This window comes from Aethina tumida, chromosome 8 (assembly GCF_024364675.1).
Source record: "Aethina tumida isolate Nest 87 chromosome 8, icAetTumi1.1, whole genome shotgun sequence".
Taxonomy (NCBI): Eukaryota; Metazoa; Arthropoda; class Insecta; order Coleoptera; family Nitidulidae; genus Aethina; species Aethina tumida.
In genome coordinates this window covers 2574520-2590346 of record NC_065442.1, presented here as the reverse complement: position 1 = coordinate 2590346, position 15827 = coordinate 2574520, and the positions used below count along the sequence as shown (strand labels likewise).

The 15827-nt window shown below is 31.6% G+C and overlaps 1 protein-coding gene and 1 long non-coding RNA gene across 4 annotated transcripts; one reads left to right on the top strand and one right to left on the bottom strand.

Moving 5' to 3' along the window:
• The first annotated feature begins 777 nt into the window (after positions 1–777).
• LOC126266414 (uncharacterized) lies at positions 778–1645 on the top strand. The gene is made up of 2 exons (XR_007548799.1): positions 778–845; positions 1375–1645. It is a non-coding gene; the product is annotated as an uncharacterized LOC126266414 (long non-coding RNA).
• An 8564-nt stretch (positions 1646–10209) lies between these two features.
• LOC126266403 (voltage-dependent anion-selective channel-like) lies at positions 10210–13596 on the bottom strand. Of its 3 annotated transcripts, none has more exons than XM_049970312.1 (5): positions 13459–13596; positions 11154–11473; positions 10878–11105; positions 10495–10796; positions 10210–10437 (listed from the first exon to the last, which is right to left on the bottom strand). In XM_049970312.1, the coding sequence occupies exons 1-5, from the start codon at positions 13462–13464 to the stop codon at positions 10346–10348; spliced, it is 948 nt and encodes a 315-aa protein (XP_049826269.1). In that variant the 5' UTR covers positions 13465–13596; the 3' UTR covers positions 10210–10345. The 3 variants fall into 3 exon arrangements, with proteins under 3 accessions (XP_049826269.1, XP_049826267.1, XP_049826270.1); XM_049970310.1 differs by lacking the exon at positions 13459–13596 and adding an exon at positions 12926–13143; XM_049970313.1 differs by lacking the exon at positions 13459–13596 and adding an exon at positions 11711–11948.
• Between the last annotated feature and the right edge of the window lie 2231 nt (positions 13597–15827).

The window sequence follows — 15827 nt, the reverse complement described above, 5'->3', positions numbered from 1 at the left end:
AGGGAAAAACTTTTGAGTGGACAAGTGAATGTGAAAATGTGCGATTAGATTTAGTGAAACGATTGACTTCTTATCCGATTTTGAACATTTTTGATCCGGAACTGACTACCGAACTACATAGAGATGCGAGTTTGCTTGGATTGGGTGCCATACTTACGCAAAAAGACTTAAATAATGTGCTTCATCCAGTGGCGTATTATTCTAGGCGTATAACTGATTGTGAATCGCGATATCATTCTTATGATTTGGAAACTCTAGCGATAATGGAAGCCACTCAGTATTTTCGCACATATCTGTATGGTATAATGTTTACAATCTATACAGACTGTAATTCAGTAAGGGCTACAGTACGCAAATATGTTGCAAATTGTAGATCGTGTGTGTTGGGTAAATCTTTTACTGGAAAACGGAGTGGATTGTGTCAACAGAAAACGAAACCTTTAAGTAAAATGGATACGTGGCATATTGACCATGCCGGACCTTTGGTCAAATCTAATAAATGCACTCAAATTTTAGTGGTTATAGACGCTTTTACTAAATTTGTGCGATTTTGTCCTATTAGACAAAAAAATGCCGAATGTACTATAAAGGCATTAGATGCATTATTTATGGAATTGAGTCGACCAAAACGAATAATAGCTGATCGGGGAACAGCATTTGTAGCGAGTAAATTTCGAGAATGTGTTGAATGAAAAAGACGAAAATAAATGGACAAAAGTGCTACCTGTTATTGAGGACGATTTTAATGTAACTGTGAACAAATCGACAGGATTCGCGCCGAGGTAGAACTACAGTAGCAGCACATGAACAGTTACGAACCTGGCCAGATACAGAAATTCTATAAGGTATGATGGATATAGATTTATTTAATAAGATTGATGTGTGAATGTGTGTAAAGGTCCCTGCTTAGTAGGCTGTTTAAGGTCCCTGTGTATCAGGCTATATGTGAAGGTCCCTGCTTAGAAGGCTATGTTTAAGGTCCCTGCTCGGCAGGCTATTTTTAAGATCCCTGTGTCGCAGGCTATGTTTAAGGTCCCTACTTTGCAGGCTATGTTTAAAGGTCCCTGCTCGACAGGCTATTTTTAAGGTCCCTGCTCTGCAGGCTTAGATTGTTGTATTCTGGGTCTGTGAGACAAGCGGGTAATAGACCTGGTAGTGGTTGAACCGCCTCTGAGCTCCTGGCTAGAATATGGTATCTTTTGATAGCACTTGAGAGTCATGGGTGTAACAGACCTGTTGATGATTGAGCCGCCTCTGAGCTTCTAGTGGTTGTTAACTGTGCCACATAACAGTCTATTTTGTTAAATGAAATAAGGTTTAGACTTATTTCTTCGAATATATTTTGAGCTTGTACTGCTGTTATAATGTTTACAGATTACCGGTGTCAGGTGAATCTTTGCAAAAACTGCGCAAGGTGCGAGGACGCCCCAATGTCAGGAAGGCCGTGTTAGCTTACGTCATCATCTTCACCGATGGACCGATGCGACGGGCTCACATCTATTTAGACTATTTTGTTTTGTAAACAAATCTGAAGGATTTGTTTATATTTGATAATCGGGGCAGTTTTTAAGAAAGAACCGGGCAGTTAAGCTTTAGATGTCGAGGGTTAAAGTACATTTGTTGTAATAAAGCGTATTATTGTGAATTTAGTGTTTTAATCAAACTAAAAAGACAGATTAACAGTCGCTAATCTATCATATATATTTTTCTAAAAAACATTTCTCTACATATTTCGTTAAAAATGAAATCTGGCAACTATGCTGTCTAAAATCTCCGAAACAGACGATTTCAAATCAAGTTGACGCATGCGCTAAAAATATTCCTTAGAGTAACGGATTCTGCAACTTTACCACCGCATGTTTTACGAGACGGTCAAATCATATTCGTGGTGGGGGAAGTGACTGGTGCGCCAAGCGATACTGAATTGAAAGTGGTAATGCAATTCTGTAACCGATAGTACCTTACTACTAGAATTAAAACTAACTCTTACATGATCTTTAATTTAATAATAAAACTTTCTTATTACACTACATATAATTTAGTATTCGGAATATTCATATTACAAATACATAATATAAACACAGTAAAAATACTATCAAAGTATTGGACAAATATGATAACTAAGTATGTAAGAAGATACAAAATCTCTCACATATGGATGTTCGATCACTTTTGAGATACACATATATAAACAAATTTTAACCGTTTCGTGTTTTTCAAAATATTCTCCATGAAGATTAACACAATTTTTTATGTGAATTAATTTCCAAAGCCTTTTGCCACCATTGCTATGGTACAGGCTATCCGGAGAATATTCCATGTGATGTTTTGTGTGTTCAAAAACTCAGTTGTGTGAGAACTCACATTGTCATGAAGTAGCATCATTCTCATTCGGTGGTAGGTTTTCTTAATTTCTTCGAATACTTCTGACAAACAAATTGTTCTGTAGCATTCAAGATTGGTACGTTATCATAACATAATTAAACACTTCCCATAAGATAGTTATTTATATTTAAAAAAAATTGTCTATGAAAACTACCTACTAGGCCCTATCAATTAATACTGGAGATCATATAAAACAAGTAAATCAGACTATTATACTTTAACATTAATAAAAAGCACGGTCAATGTTATATTGAGAAAGATCCGAATTAATATTTTTTTCACAGTTTGCGAGTCATATAAAGTGGTTAAGAGATTCACACTCAAAGAAATTACATGTGGAATAGTTGATAAACAACTAAACCATAAGCATTAAAAGTTTAAATTAAAGAGGACAATATTCATATTTTTAAATATAAACTATGAGAATTTTCTTTCATGTATTATGTATGTAAATTAAATTGTGAACGATATTGACTTCATCATATTATACAAATGACAAACAGCAACGAAGACCTTATTGCGATATTGTTTTAACGTACACGACGGTGATAAGCTCAGAAAAAATAAATAAACTATTTTTTTTAAATATATCTCAGATTAAACTTATTGTATAAGATTATTTTAATAATTAACCGTAAATAAATATTTATTATTTATTATATCATTATTATTGTTTATTTTATAATTGTAGTACTCTTATTGATTGCATTTGTTTATATTTAAACGAATATTTTCTATATTCACACTGACCCAAAAGTTTCATTCTAATAATGCAAAGATAACGCAAAATGTTGCGCGTCTCCCTGTGTTAAATTCCCTATACAAACGTCGCCCATAACTTGGAGCAAATCTCAAAAACTACGCAATCAATCTATTTCAAATTTTGGGTGTGAATTAACAAATGTTTGATCTTTGACATGACGTCGTTTGAAAGTCGTAATTTTATTTAGTAACAAAGTAGCAAATAACTCAAAAAATAAAGAATATTTTGATAAATGAAATATGCCATGTCAAAGCTTAGATATTTAGCAAGACTGTACGGTAACAATTTTCCGAGAAAAATATTGCGTTCTTTGGATTTACTCCAAATTAGCAAAATAATAAAATTTCATACGTAAACCGAATAATCATAGAAATCTGTAAGTATAAGTGATTGCGGCGCCGGTAGGGGGGTATGTCATGTATTCCACTCATTATTCATTGATGGTCTATTGACTGGACGTATTCAGGGAAATTTGTACATTTTTATACCAGTTATTATAGCAATAAAATTTAAAAACTCTTTGATTCATCATACTACTAATTTCAGAATTACAAAGTGGCCACATATAAGAAAGCCATTGACATGTGAGTCTGTATCACAGTCTGTAATAATCAATTATCATATTTTTAAAAAAAAAATTGGTAATTGATTATTCATCATTATTTAAATAGTTACCAATTATTAAAATAGTAAATTTTTAACCTGGAAATCTAAACAGGAAATTCGGCTTATTGTTCAATATAATATAATACAATACAATTTTCATTATCTGATCTGAAAATCAAAACACTTTTTATATATAATATTTATTGATGTATAATTACAGTGAATTAATGCATAAACTTTGTAATTTGAATGGAATTTATAGGAATTTAACGTAGTGAAACAAATTATTTTAAAAATTAATATTTTATTAAATTGACATTTTTTTGTCCTCTTTTCCTGCGCTTCTCTGATGTAGGGTGGATCAAAACATTTTAAATTTCACTAATTTCTTCTATATAAAAGTATCTCTTGTCATAGACAATTAAAATAGAATCTTTCTAATTTCGAAAGCATTTTGTTATTCCAAAAATTCATCTTTATGAATTACTTTAACGAGAAGTTTATTTTTTGGACCTGAATATACAATAAAATAGATAGATTAGTTCCAATAATATTTAATTGATCTTATATCTGAAAGTAATATTCTAGAAGTTCTATATTATAATCGTCTCATAAGAATATTTGACTTCCACAATTTCGTCTTCAGAAATAATTCCTGAAAATATAAAAATTTAACTATTTATTTTTTTAATTATATTGACACAAAATTCTTTTAATTTTAATATCTCAAAAATTAGAAGTAGTAAGGGTTGTTAAATTGCCAATTGCTTTTTCATTTATTTAAATTGTTCTTTTTTAATAATCTTGAATTGATCTAAAATAAATTCTTCAGTAACCTGTTTCTTAGTTCAAGTAAATGTAAACTTTTTTTCTTAGACTAAGAAGCAAATCTACACGTTTTTGGCATTTTCTAAAATTAATATTGCTTTTATTTTATTATTGTATACTATAATATACTATAATATATAATCGTACATGCTTCTTTGATTTTAAATTACATATTAAAATTATGTGTCACTTGATTTTCCAATTTTATAAAGTCTAAGTTAATTTAACTACATAATACAAAATAGCTCAAAGATAAGTTATGTAACAACACGAAGAAATAATAGAAATAATTCAAGAATATTAGATGAACCAATAATATGAACAAAAAAAAACTATATATGTATTTATTAAATAAAAATAAAAAAACAAACTATCATATTTATTTTAAATACACTAAAGTCGATTTGAAATGAACATAATACATTCTTCAAATAAATCAATCTTTATTCATAATTTCACGAGTAGAAAAACTAACAACAAACAATGAACACGGAATACAAATCCATCCAGATGCTTCCAATGGGAAACCAAGGTCACAAAAATATGAAATAATATTAAAATTATGACAGATACAAGTAAAAATTAATTAATTAATTGATGACATGAATTAACAAATATACATAATACATACGAAACAATAATACAGCAATATAAAAACTAAAATTGAATAAAAAACTTACCTTTTAAAGTTTATAACAAATTACACTTTGACTGATGACTAAAATAAGACTAATTTGTTCCTCCGTTTGAAACTGATGTTTCTTCAACCACCAAAACTGAAGTAAAATTTCTAAGTCAAGTACTACCCAAACAGAAAGAAACCATTTGTTTTGTTATTACATTTCACTTAAATTTCGACCCAAAAAATTACACGCAGGTTACATGCACTAATTTGTATAACTCATCACTTTGAGGATGCGACAGTAAGAGTTTGAAGTAAATACAAATTCAGAGCTAGGTTCACTATTAACTTTGAGATCATTTTTTTTAATTAATAATAGATTTTAAATCGGCTTCCGTATTTGTATAACGTATTTATTATATTTGTTTATATGATAAAATGTGATTGGTTTACAACTAACTATGCGACAAAATATCACAAAACTTATTAGCATTGAAAAAAAGTTAATACCTGTATACGTTGTTATATTTTTAATATATATTATTGTATTATATATTAATTTTATATAATTTTTATTAATAAAGTATATATAGTAAGAATTCACAAAAAAGAAAATATTGTAATAAGAGCAAGAAAACCGTTAATCAGTGACTTCGTGGGAGAATTTTTAGACCACCACATTGTTTAGATTCTCACGAATTTTTTCATATTTTTATGGGTTTTCTTAAAACTAATCTTACATTTGGTTATCGTAAAATAGTCGTAAAATACAAAATTTATTTCAAAAATTATTTATCTTAATCTAAACGTTCGTTGATTTTTTTAACACATTTTTTAACACATCCTTATCTAGTGTCAGAGTGTGGTCGCACAGTGGGTTTGAAGTTTAAATAGTGATATTTTTATATAGAACTTATTCAGTAATTAAATTAAATTAATTATAGGAAAATATAATAATTACCCCAACATGAAATTATAGAGAATTGTAACTTTGTTCTTTTATTTTTTTGTCTTATTTAAGTTAATGAATTGATTTTTAAAAGATTGAAAAATATTTGTAAGTACAATGATTTTTCCATATGCAAGCAACATCAAAATTGTAGTTATATTGAAATAATGTATTGTATTGAATTAGAATAGGGACATGACAGGGAAACATGTCGATCAATTTGGCAACAATGTTGTTCAGGACTGAAAAGTATGTTTTTAACAAACAACCCTATTGGTTAGAATAGAATCTCTGTGGGGGAGATTTCAGTACTTCGGTACCACCCTTTTCTCACCCCTCTTAATTCTGAAATTATAAAACCTTAAGTTTCAGTAGTTTCAGTAGATTTTATTCGGAACTTTCATTACAGTATTTTCTGTCCGCTCACGCACAGTAATTACTTGTGATTGTTTTGTGTTTTCTTTGTGTGGTGCATACTTACGTAAGTCCTACTGTTTATTTCTCGTGTTAAGGTTTAAATTCAAATCAAACAGCCTTTTTGCCAAATTTCGATTGACGAAATTTATTCATTTACAATTAAACTTTTATTTGTTCTTTATTTTTCCTTGTTATATTTGTGGTTTATAAATAGATAGTTTATTTTTGTTAATTCGAGTTTTATTACTATTTTCTATAAGTACATAAACAGTAAGACAAGTAAGTATATTTAAATTATCCGGGCTCGGTACGCGAACGCGAGTTTGTGTGTGTATATCATTTTACACAGTTCCCAGCTCACCAAGAAGTACAACAATAACAAAAGGTTAGTGATACTATAATTTAAACTATTATAAAAATGTATAGTCAGTCATGTGCAAAATAAATATAGGATAAAATCGCTCCCTTTAACCTGATGTAACGAGTCTTTCAAAAAGACTTCAGGTACGATCATTCGAGTAAAATTTACCTACGTACCCGTTACAATATCACAAAACTTATTAGTTTTGTATTATATATATTATTGTATTATATTTTAATTGTATATAATTTTTATTAATAAAAATATATTACGAATTCATTACTATTATAAATTTCATAATCTATTTATAACCAGTAAATTCACTATGTATGAGATCTCAAGTGCGGTCCTGTTCCATGCAAAAAAAAATTGCAGACAAACATTTTAGAACCGAATGTTTGTTTGATTTCGTGGCGGCACCACATTACGAGCTATGTTTTGTTTTGCATCCTTTTCTGGCCGAAAGTGTGATTCCTTGCCTAGTAAACGCCGCTCTTAATACGCTTTGCGGCTAAATACACAAGACTTCAACAAAAAAACAGGTCATAAATAACTGCAAGCGGTTCAACAGCAGTCGTGTTTCAATTCGGAAACCGATGCGTAATAAACGAAAACGAGTACTTCAAAATGACCCCAGAAAGTCGGTTTCCGAAACGGCGACACTGCTCCCGGTACTTTCGGAATCCGAAGTTCGGATAGAAGCCCGCGCTTAAAACGCGGGCTTTTAAAAATTCTCGCGCCTTATTTAAATACTGCGTTGCGATTGGTCAAAAAATTAACGAACAAATCTAGTTAAATACATAGAAAACCTAAGAAGTACCAACGCAATGTTATAAACAAGAAACATTACTGGGCACGATCTCGGGATGAAGCGATGTTGCCATTTTGTACGCGGTGTTGCCATTTCTTATAGACTACAGATATCTTTTTGTCCATCTGTCACTTTCTATTTAAAATTTATATTAAATGAGTATAGGTTAGGTTTTTCTGATATATATAAAAATAAAACATTATATATTTTATATAATTTTATTATATATTCATGATAAAAACAAACATATATACATATATATATATATATATATATATATATATATATATAAATATAATATAATCATCATATCACTTCGACAATCAACATGAAATGAATTAACACAAATGAATCTGTACTTCAAATTCAATTAATGAAAATAAACGATCATATTAACTTTACGGTTTATAAAATAACAAACACAAACAATTAAATTACGTAAGTTGGTTATATAAAACGTTTCTTACCAGAAATATATTTTCTTAAAGCAAAAACATCATCTGACCGTCTTCTATAACCTAAAATCTACCAACTTTGTTTGTACCAAGTTATAGCGTCCATGACTCACTCTTCTGAAATCTAGTAAATTATTTTCTCTAACTAAAGACACTAGATATTCCCTGCTCATCTCGACAATTTTGGGAATTTGTTATTACCAATTTATAAAATCAAATATTAAAATCCCTAACTCATCCCAAGACAAAAAGGTCGTGCCTTTTCGGCGATTCCGAACGTCTATGATCGGCTGTTGCCCCTCCGTCCCTATTCGCTTGCCACCCCTGGTTAAATAGCCATTACCAATTGTCATATCAATTTTAGAAAACGAGTGTAACAACTTGGGGAACATTCGGCTGTTTTCATTCGGTCCTATTTACTTGTAAGTACCACACCCAAGTACCAAATTCCTACTAAAAATAGGAAACAACACTACGATAAATTGATTTGTACTATTTAAATTATTCAAGAGGTGTCGGCTTTACAGTTTTCTGTATTTAACATTTAAGAAAATATCGGGGTTTATTTCAAATTCAAATTAATTTTAATTACTAGTAAAACAAGCTATAAAATTACAACTTTTTTATTAAATATTATTTTCTTAAGAACTATATACCATTCAAGTAAAATAAATAAATACAAATACAAATATAACAAATTTTAACCCAATTGTTAGAGTGATTACTTAGTTCAAGAAAATTCAAACATTTCAAAAAATTTGAGTGAATTATAATTTTCTGATTAGAAATAGACACTTAATTCAGAGAGAGTTAATTTAACATGTTTAACAATGAAACTATTAGAAGTGTTTCGATTTAAGATTATGAATTTTTCTTGTTATAGAGAAATCTTATGGAGAAAAATGATCTTCACAGACATTAAATATTTTAATAAAGCCTTCTAATCTAATATTACATAATAAACTCAATGCATTACTAAATTTAATTTTGAATCAGGCGACAAAAAATTATAAAATTAGTATTGTGAACATCACTATTATATGTATTGAAACATGCAGATTTTGACTCAATAACCTGGCAGAGGCTGAGTCTGAGAACTCTTGGTTGAATTTTATAAAATTATAAAATAAACCCACAGAAAAATTATAAATATGACAGAAAAAATTGTCTATTCTAATAAAGATCTTACTGATCAAATATATAAATTAACAAATATAAGAAAAATATGAGAGTCTATGAAGACCATTTTTCTCTATCAGATTTCTTAATAACAAGAAAAATTCATCTTAAACCAACAGCAGTTTTATTATAATTTCTCCACTCAATACCACTGTCGTAGATTATGTTTATATTTTTGTATCTCTGGAGTGTTTCTATTTCTAATCAGAAAATTATATTTCACTAAAATATTGAATGCTTAAATTCATAGCTTATTTTATTTCTAAAAATACACAACACCCAGTAATTATAAACTAATTAGAATTTAAAATTTCCGCCATTTCGTCAAATATTAAATACAGAAAAAAATAAAGCTGACATCTATTAAATAATTTAAATACTACAAAAATCAATGTATCATCCAGCGTTGTTTCTTAAGTAGTAGGTGTTTGGTAAAATTCTTGGGTGTTCTGTATCCTTGCGTCTACAGATTTAGAGATGATAAAAACGGAATCAATACCCTTTAGTAGACAACAAAGAAAGTACGTGATTGGTATTCGCCACAGGAAACACTACTAATCCCCAACACTCCTTTTGTCACCACTGGTGACTCACCAGTCTGCATCCCGAGACAAAGGTTGTGCCTTTTCGAAGACTCCGAACGACTATATTCACCTGTAACACCCCCCCCCCCCCTTCCTCCAAATCCTATTTACTTGACCATCCTGGAAGTGATACTTGTGTTTCACACCTATAATCGACACGAAATCACTATCGATAAATTTGCCAATTGCATTGTTTACTGTAGATACAGTCGAACTTACTTTTAATTCAAAACTAATATTAAAAAATGATTTTAATTAATGTAGACTTTATTACGTAACCTAATAACACCATTACAAACAAAAATTATCTACAACCGCACAGTAGCACTTGTGGCGACGTTTTTCTCTAATACAGTAGGTACGTGTTATGAATGAAAATTTTGTATTAACCCTCCAACTCCAAAGCCATACCGACTTTATGTCCCCCACTGTTGAAATTCTGGCCATCTACCAAAAGAGATAACGTCAGCACTACGCCTGAAATAAGCAAATCATCAAATATGCCCACACACTATAATCACATTCGAAACATACCTTCACGAAGCCTTTGTTGATAGCCAAGCCCCACCAGACATTTGTTGTCCACTTTGGCGCGTAACGACGCATCCTGGTCAATAATGTAGGACGTACCGAGACCGAACTGTGTCTCCTGGTTGTCCGATTTCCATGCGATCTGCACTGCCGACTCCAATTTCGGGCTAATCTTCTGATAAAATGATCCTTTAAAAATCTGACCGTCACTACTGCTCCCATCACCGTCGTTGCCATCGTCGTTCTCATTTTCGTTTTCGCCACCATCGTCTGTCCCATCGGAGTCGGATGGCATAGGACATTCGCTAAGTCACAAATTACAGAATGAGAAAGGCTTAAGAATTTACTCTTTCTAGGTTAGGTTAAGTACATAACATAATACTTACACAGATGTGTGGATGGTGAAGTCTGTTGTTTGGAAGCCGAGGGCAAAATTATTTTTGGTCAGTTTGACATCGTTGACGTCGAAGGCGGCCTGGTAACCAGCCAACCAACCTTGATGGCCAACAACTGCGGCTGCGTTGATCAACGGCTTATCTTTGTCGACATCAAAATCAGCGTTCAACGCTACTTTTTCTTGATTGTACGCCAACTTTATTTGCCCTTTAACGGCACTAAAAAACAAGAATTATTTCGTATATTGAATATAAATTGAAACTTACCCAGTTGGCGGTTGGAAAGTAACATTTCCGGCGGTCTTGAGGCCATTAAGGAAATAATCTTGGGCACTAACTTCTGTGAAGAGGTTGTTGTCAGTGGTCCATCGTTCAGTAAAGGTAACGTTAGGATCCTTGACTTTGTACTTTGTTTCCAAAGAGCCAAAGACCTTGCCACTGTCTTGATTTGAGTTTCCACCGGTGCTGAGTTCGACACCTCCGGCCGTTTTCGTCTTGCAGTCCAGCTTTAAGAGACCAAAATGATAGCCCTTGTTGAAGACATCGTTAGCCTTCTTGCCCAAATCGGCATACAATGGAGGAGCCATCTGAACAGAAATTATGCACGTTTATTATCAATGACATTGACTACACAATTGGGATAAAATAGAGATTATATATATAGAACTAAATGATAAAAATGGAAAAATGGTTTTAGTCCAATCCCTCCAAGGAACTACCAACCACTGGTTGGAATAAACATACTACAGATAAGTGAATCGAAATTTATACAAATAAGCATCAATTTTCTAAACAAACCAATAAAATAAAAATAAATCACTCACCTTGGGTCGTAAATTGCTGGCTACAGAATCGAAAAACAAAAAATGTGTGGCCGGCCTCGTTCAGTGATCACAAGCACCCAAAATTGAGCAAAACACACAAAATGAATGCAAGACGATTGGGCTATACACCGTTCACTGCCAACCGAAGCGCAGTGCTAATCCTTGCACTGCCACAAACCTTTTATACACAGATTGAAGGTGCGATTTCAGTCGAGAGCCGGCTACACATACACTACTCGACTACAAAAATTGTTTTAAAATGTTCTATAATGCGTTTTCATGGAGATAGTTTAAAACAAAATTATGTAATGACAATTGCAAGTTGTAGCTATGCAACCTGCTAGGATACGCCCAACAACAACAACAACTGGTGATATGATCGGATTCTTTAGAAATTATAAATCTAGTTAGTGATTAAAGTTGTTTTTGCCACCTATATATATTTTTAATATTTTATACAATTATAGCCTCACTTCAAAAAGAAAACATAAGCGATATTATATCTATAAAAAATTACTTTCTTTATTTGAAATGAGTTTTCAGTGTATACAGAAGGCGCAACCGTTCATACTATTATGGTTATCACCGTTATGAATATGATTTATCAGAATTACAATTACATAGTAATTCTAAAATATTTTGATGAAAATTTTATTTATATAGCTAAGAATTTTAAATATTGTTCCACCCATGTTTAATGCGGTTAAGCTGATGATCTGACTACATTTATGATATGTAAATTTGATTTCGTATTAAATACACAATAATTTTTTATCATCTTCAAGGTTAGGTTAGGTTACTATACCAAAAGCTGGTTGACTAAACAAATTTATTTTATAAAATTGGTATAGTAGAGAAAATTCGAACAGATGGTCAAAATGCATCTTATGTTCAATCAACATATGCATGACCTGTGTTCTATAACTTATGCATTCGAACCTAACCTAATATAAAATGTTAGAAATAATCAGACTATATGAAATATATGCAATATGGAAAACCATTTGATCCGACTGAAAAGACAGAAAAGTTTATAAATAAAGCTTTGTAGTTATGATCAAAGGCTTTCCAATCGGTATAGTATATATACATATATATATATATATATATATATATATATATATATATGTGTGTGTGTGTAAAAAATTCAAAATGCTCCTATCTGCAACCCATTAGGGTGTCTGAAAAATCCTTTAAATGGAAAATAAAACTTACAACGGGTGCGACTGACACAGGGGCCGGGACATCTTTTTTTCCGAACCATCCTGCCTTCTTGCACATAAGCGTTTTTTCCTCGTTGGACATGTTTGAGGTCGGTAGGATGGCCGTATCATTGGTTCGCTGAGGATTTGCCATTATACCATGCCAAAATTGAGAAATTTAGTACGCCACATTGTAGACAACCAGAATTTGAAAAGTAATTTGAGTTTTGACCGTTCAGTTGTTTTGTTGTTAAAGGTTTACATGCCAACGATGTTTTTTTTTTTTAAATAAATAAAAGGCCATGGAAATTTGGGGCGTAATTTTTGAATCTTGTCTTCCGTGACTTTTCGTTGCTGGCACTTGGCAATAGTAGAACACTTGTACGGTAAAATGATCCATCAAAATTTAGATTTCCAGACTGTCATATTTTTGTTAAATAAATGTATGAACACTTAAGCACACTAAATTATGCGATTTTAGATGTGGAAATACTATTATCCAGTGTCGATATCAATAAAATAAAGATAAAGATTAATTGTACTTACAGACATTTTGGAAATATTCGATCAAACAATGTAGTGGTTTCAGATAAAGATGCGATGACGATGCAATCGTAGATGTTTTCAGATGCCCTCTACCAATTACTTATTAGCTTTAGGGAACTGATTAATTGCAGATAATATGAAAACTAAGGGTGTATTAGTTATCTCTTCTTATAACAATTGTAGAAAAATTGTAAATGTATTTTCAATATGTCTTTGACAATATAATTTGTTTTGACACTAATTAGTTTATAGAATGGTTGATTAGTTACCGGACAACATTAATCTAATTATTGAGAACTGTTTTAAATTTCTTTCAAACGTATTAATTGTATTGTCTGAGATGTCGGATTAAAAATGAAAAAAGAACATGCATAAATGGCGCTACTAGTATTAAGTCTATATGATTTGCAGTTCAAGGCTAGGAAACTCTAATAGGTAAAATGGTTCATGAATTTTTACCGCCATCTATCGGTACTCTCCATTACAATCATTTAAATTTCCACCAATCAGAAACAACTCTCCTTTTTCTCTGTCGTTAGCGTGGGTTTTGACAATCTTTGTTTAGAGTTGCTTACTTCCATCAAAAGTGCGGTTTTTAAGGATTTTCCCCTCTCTATTGTATTATTTGCGTTGTTTGTGTTAGCGTCCTCTTTATTTACCGGTTTATTTTAATTTTATGGGAAGAGTAAAACCATGCTGTGTACCTCGGTGTAACGATAGAAAGACAAAAAGGTAATATTGAACATTAATCAACATTAAATATTATATTCCGTAATTACTAAACCATGTAATTTAAATTATAGATACAGCATTACTACCTATTTGGCTTCAAAGAATAAATAAAGAGAAAGTTTTGCAAATGGATGATAAACAAAAATTACCTTATTTGAGATTTACATTTGAGGATAGCTGCAAAGAAGCTAATGAAAAATTACGAATTGGTGCCTTACCATCACTTCATTTACCTGGTAATTTTTAATGTTTTTTTAAATATATTTTAAATTTTTAAAAATGAAAAATTAAAAAATGCATATTAATACACTAAGTTTTTTATTAAAAATATTATTTTCATAAATAAAAATTAAAAAATGAATATAAACCTAGACTTACGGGATTCCCCTAATACATGGGGGGTTATTTTAGTACTGTCTGGTCCCGATAGATGGCGCTGTCCACGTTTATTTGGTCACCAAAATTTACTACAGAGTTATCAATCTATAATTGTATACACTGTCAAAAATGATGAACGTGTCTTCCACGAAGTATAGATATAAGGAGTCCGAACGGTATAGGCTTTTCCGCAGTATTCGTGGTATACAATATTAAACCCAGATCATAGTTCTCTTTTCTGCCACTGGCTGCGCAAATGTTCAGGACGTACCGATGTTATTATCATTATCACACGTAAATACGCACTGGCTCGCGAATGTTGAAATTATTAAAATTATAAAACTAAGTATAAAATATTAATTTAAGGATTTAAACTGGCCCGCTCTACCGGCAAAACATTCTGTCCCCTAAAATGCTACCATTTATTTAACATTACGTTCGGACTCCTTATATCTATACTTCATGGTGTCTTCTCGCCATTTTTAAATACTGCGTTGCTATTGGTCAATAGCATAGTGTCTTTGAACACTCTATTTAATTGTTTTTAGCTTTTTGTAATTTTGCATTTATTTATTTTATTTAATTTTTTGTAAACATTTTTATTTAGAAAAATGAAGTTTGTTGTGTTCTGGCTTCTAAGGTGGACTGCATTTTCTTTTAGTTGGGTCGATGATACTGAGACACACAGATTTGCTTACACTTAACGAATTTATTTGCTTAACAAAAGATTACATGTAAAATACGTGCACCTCGCACACATGTCTACAGGCCGACTCTCTTTTTGCACACCGGCAGAGTCACCTCTTGCGCCTCTTCCGTGCGCATAAACATAAATGGGTTATCTTACACCAAACTAAATACAATTCTTGTATACATAAGGCATTTTGGCCTTAACATACCGGCCGCCTTGACAAGTGCAAGCACTTTCAACTTAAAATTAACTTATACTAACAAAAAACGTCATTCTTCCACCGCATTGTCCGGTATCGGTAGTACACAAATCTTAGACACTGCACATTTAGTTTCTTTGCCTTTTATCACAACACTCACAACGCGTATCACATCATCGGGACCAGGATGCAGCTTGGTGACTCGGCCCAATTGCCAATACAACGGTGGCAGGTTGTCCTCCTTTACGATGACTATTGCGCCAATCTTTAATAGTTGTGGATGGTGTTTCTGCCACTTCACCCTGGTTTGTAACTCGGTGATGTACTCCTTGTGCCATCTCTTCCAGAAGTGTTGGACTACACGTTGTA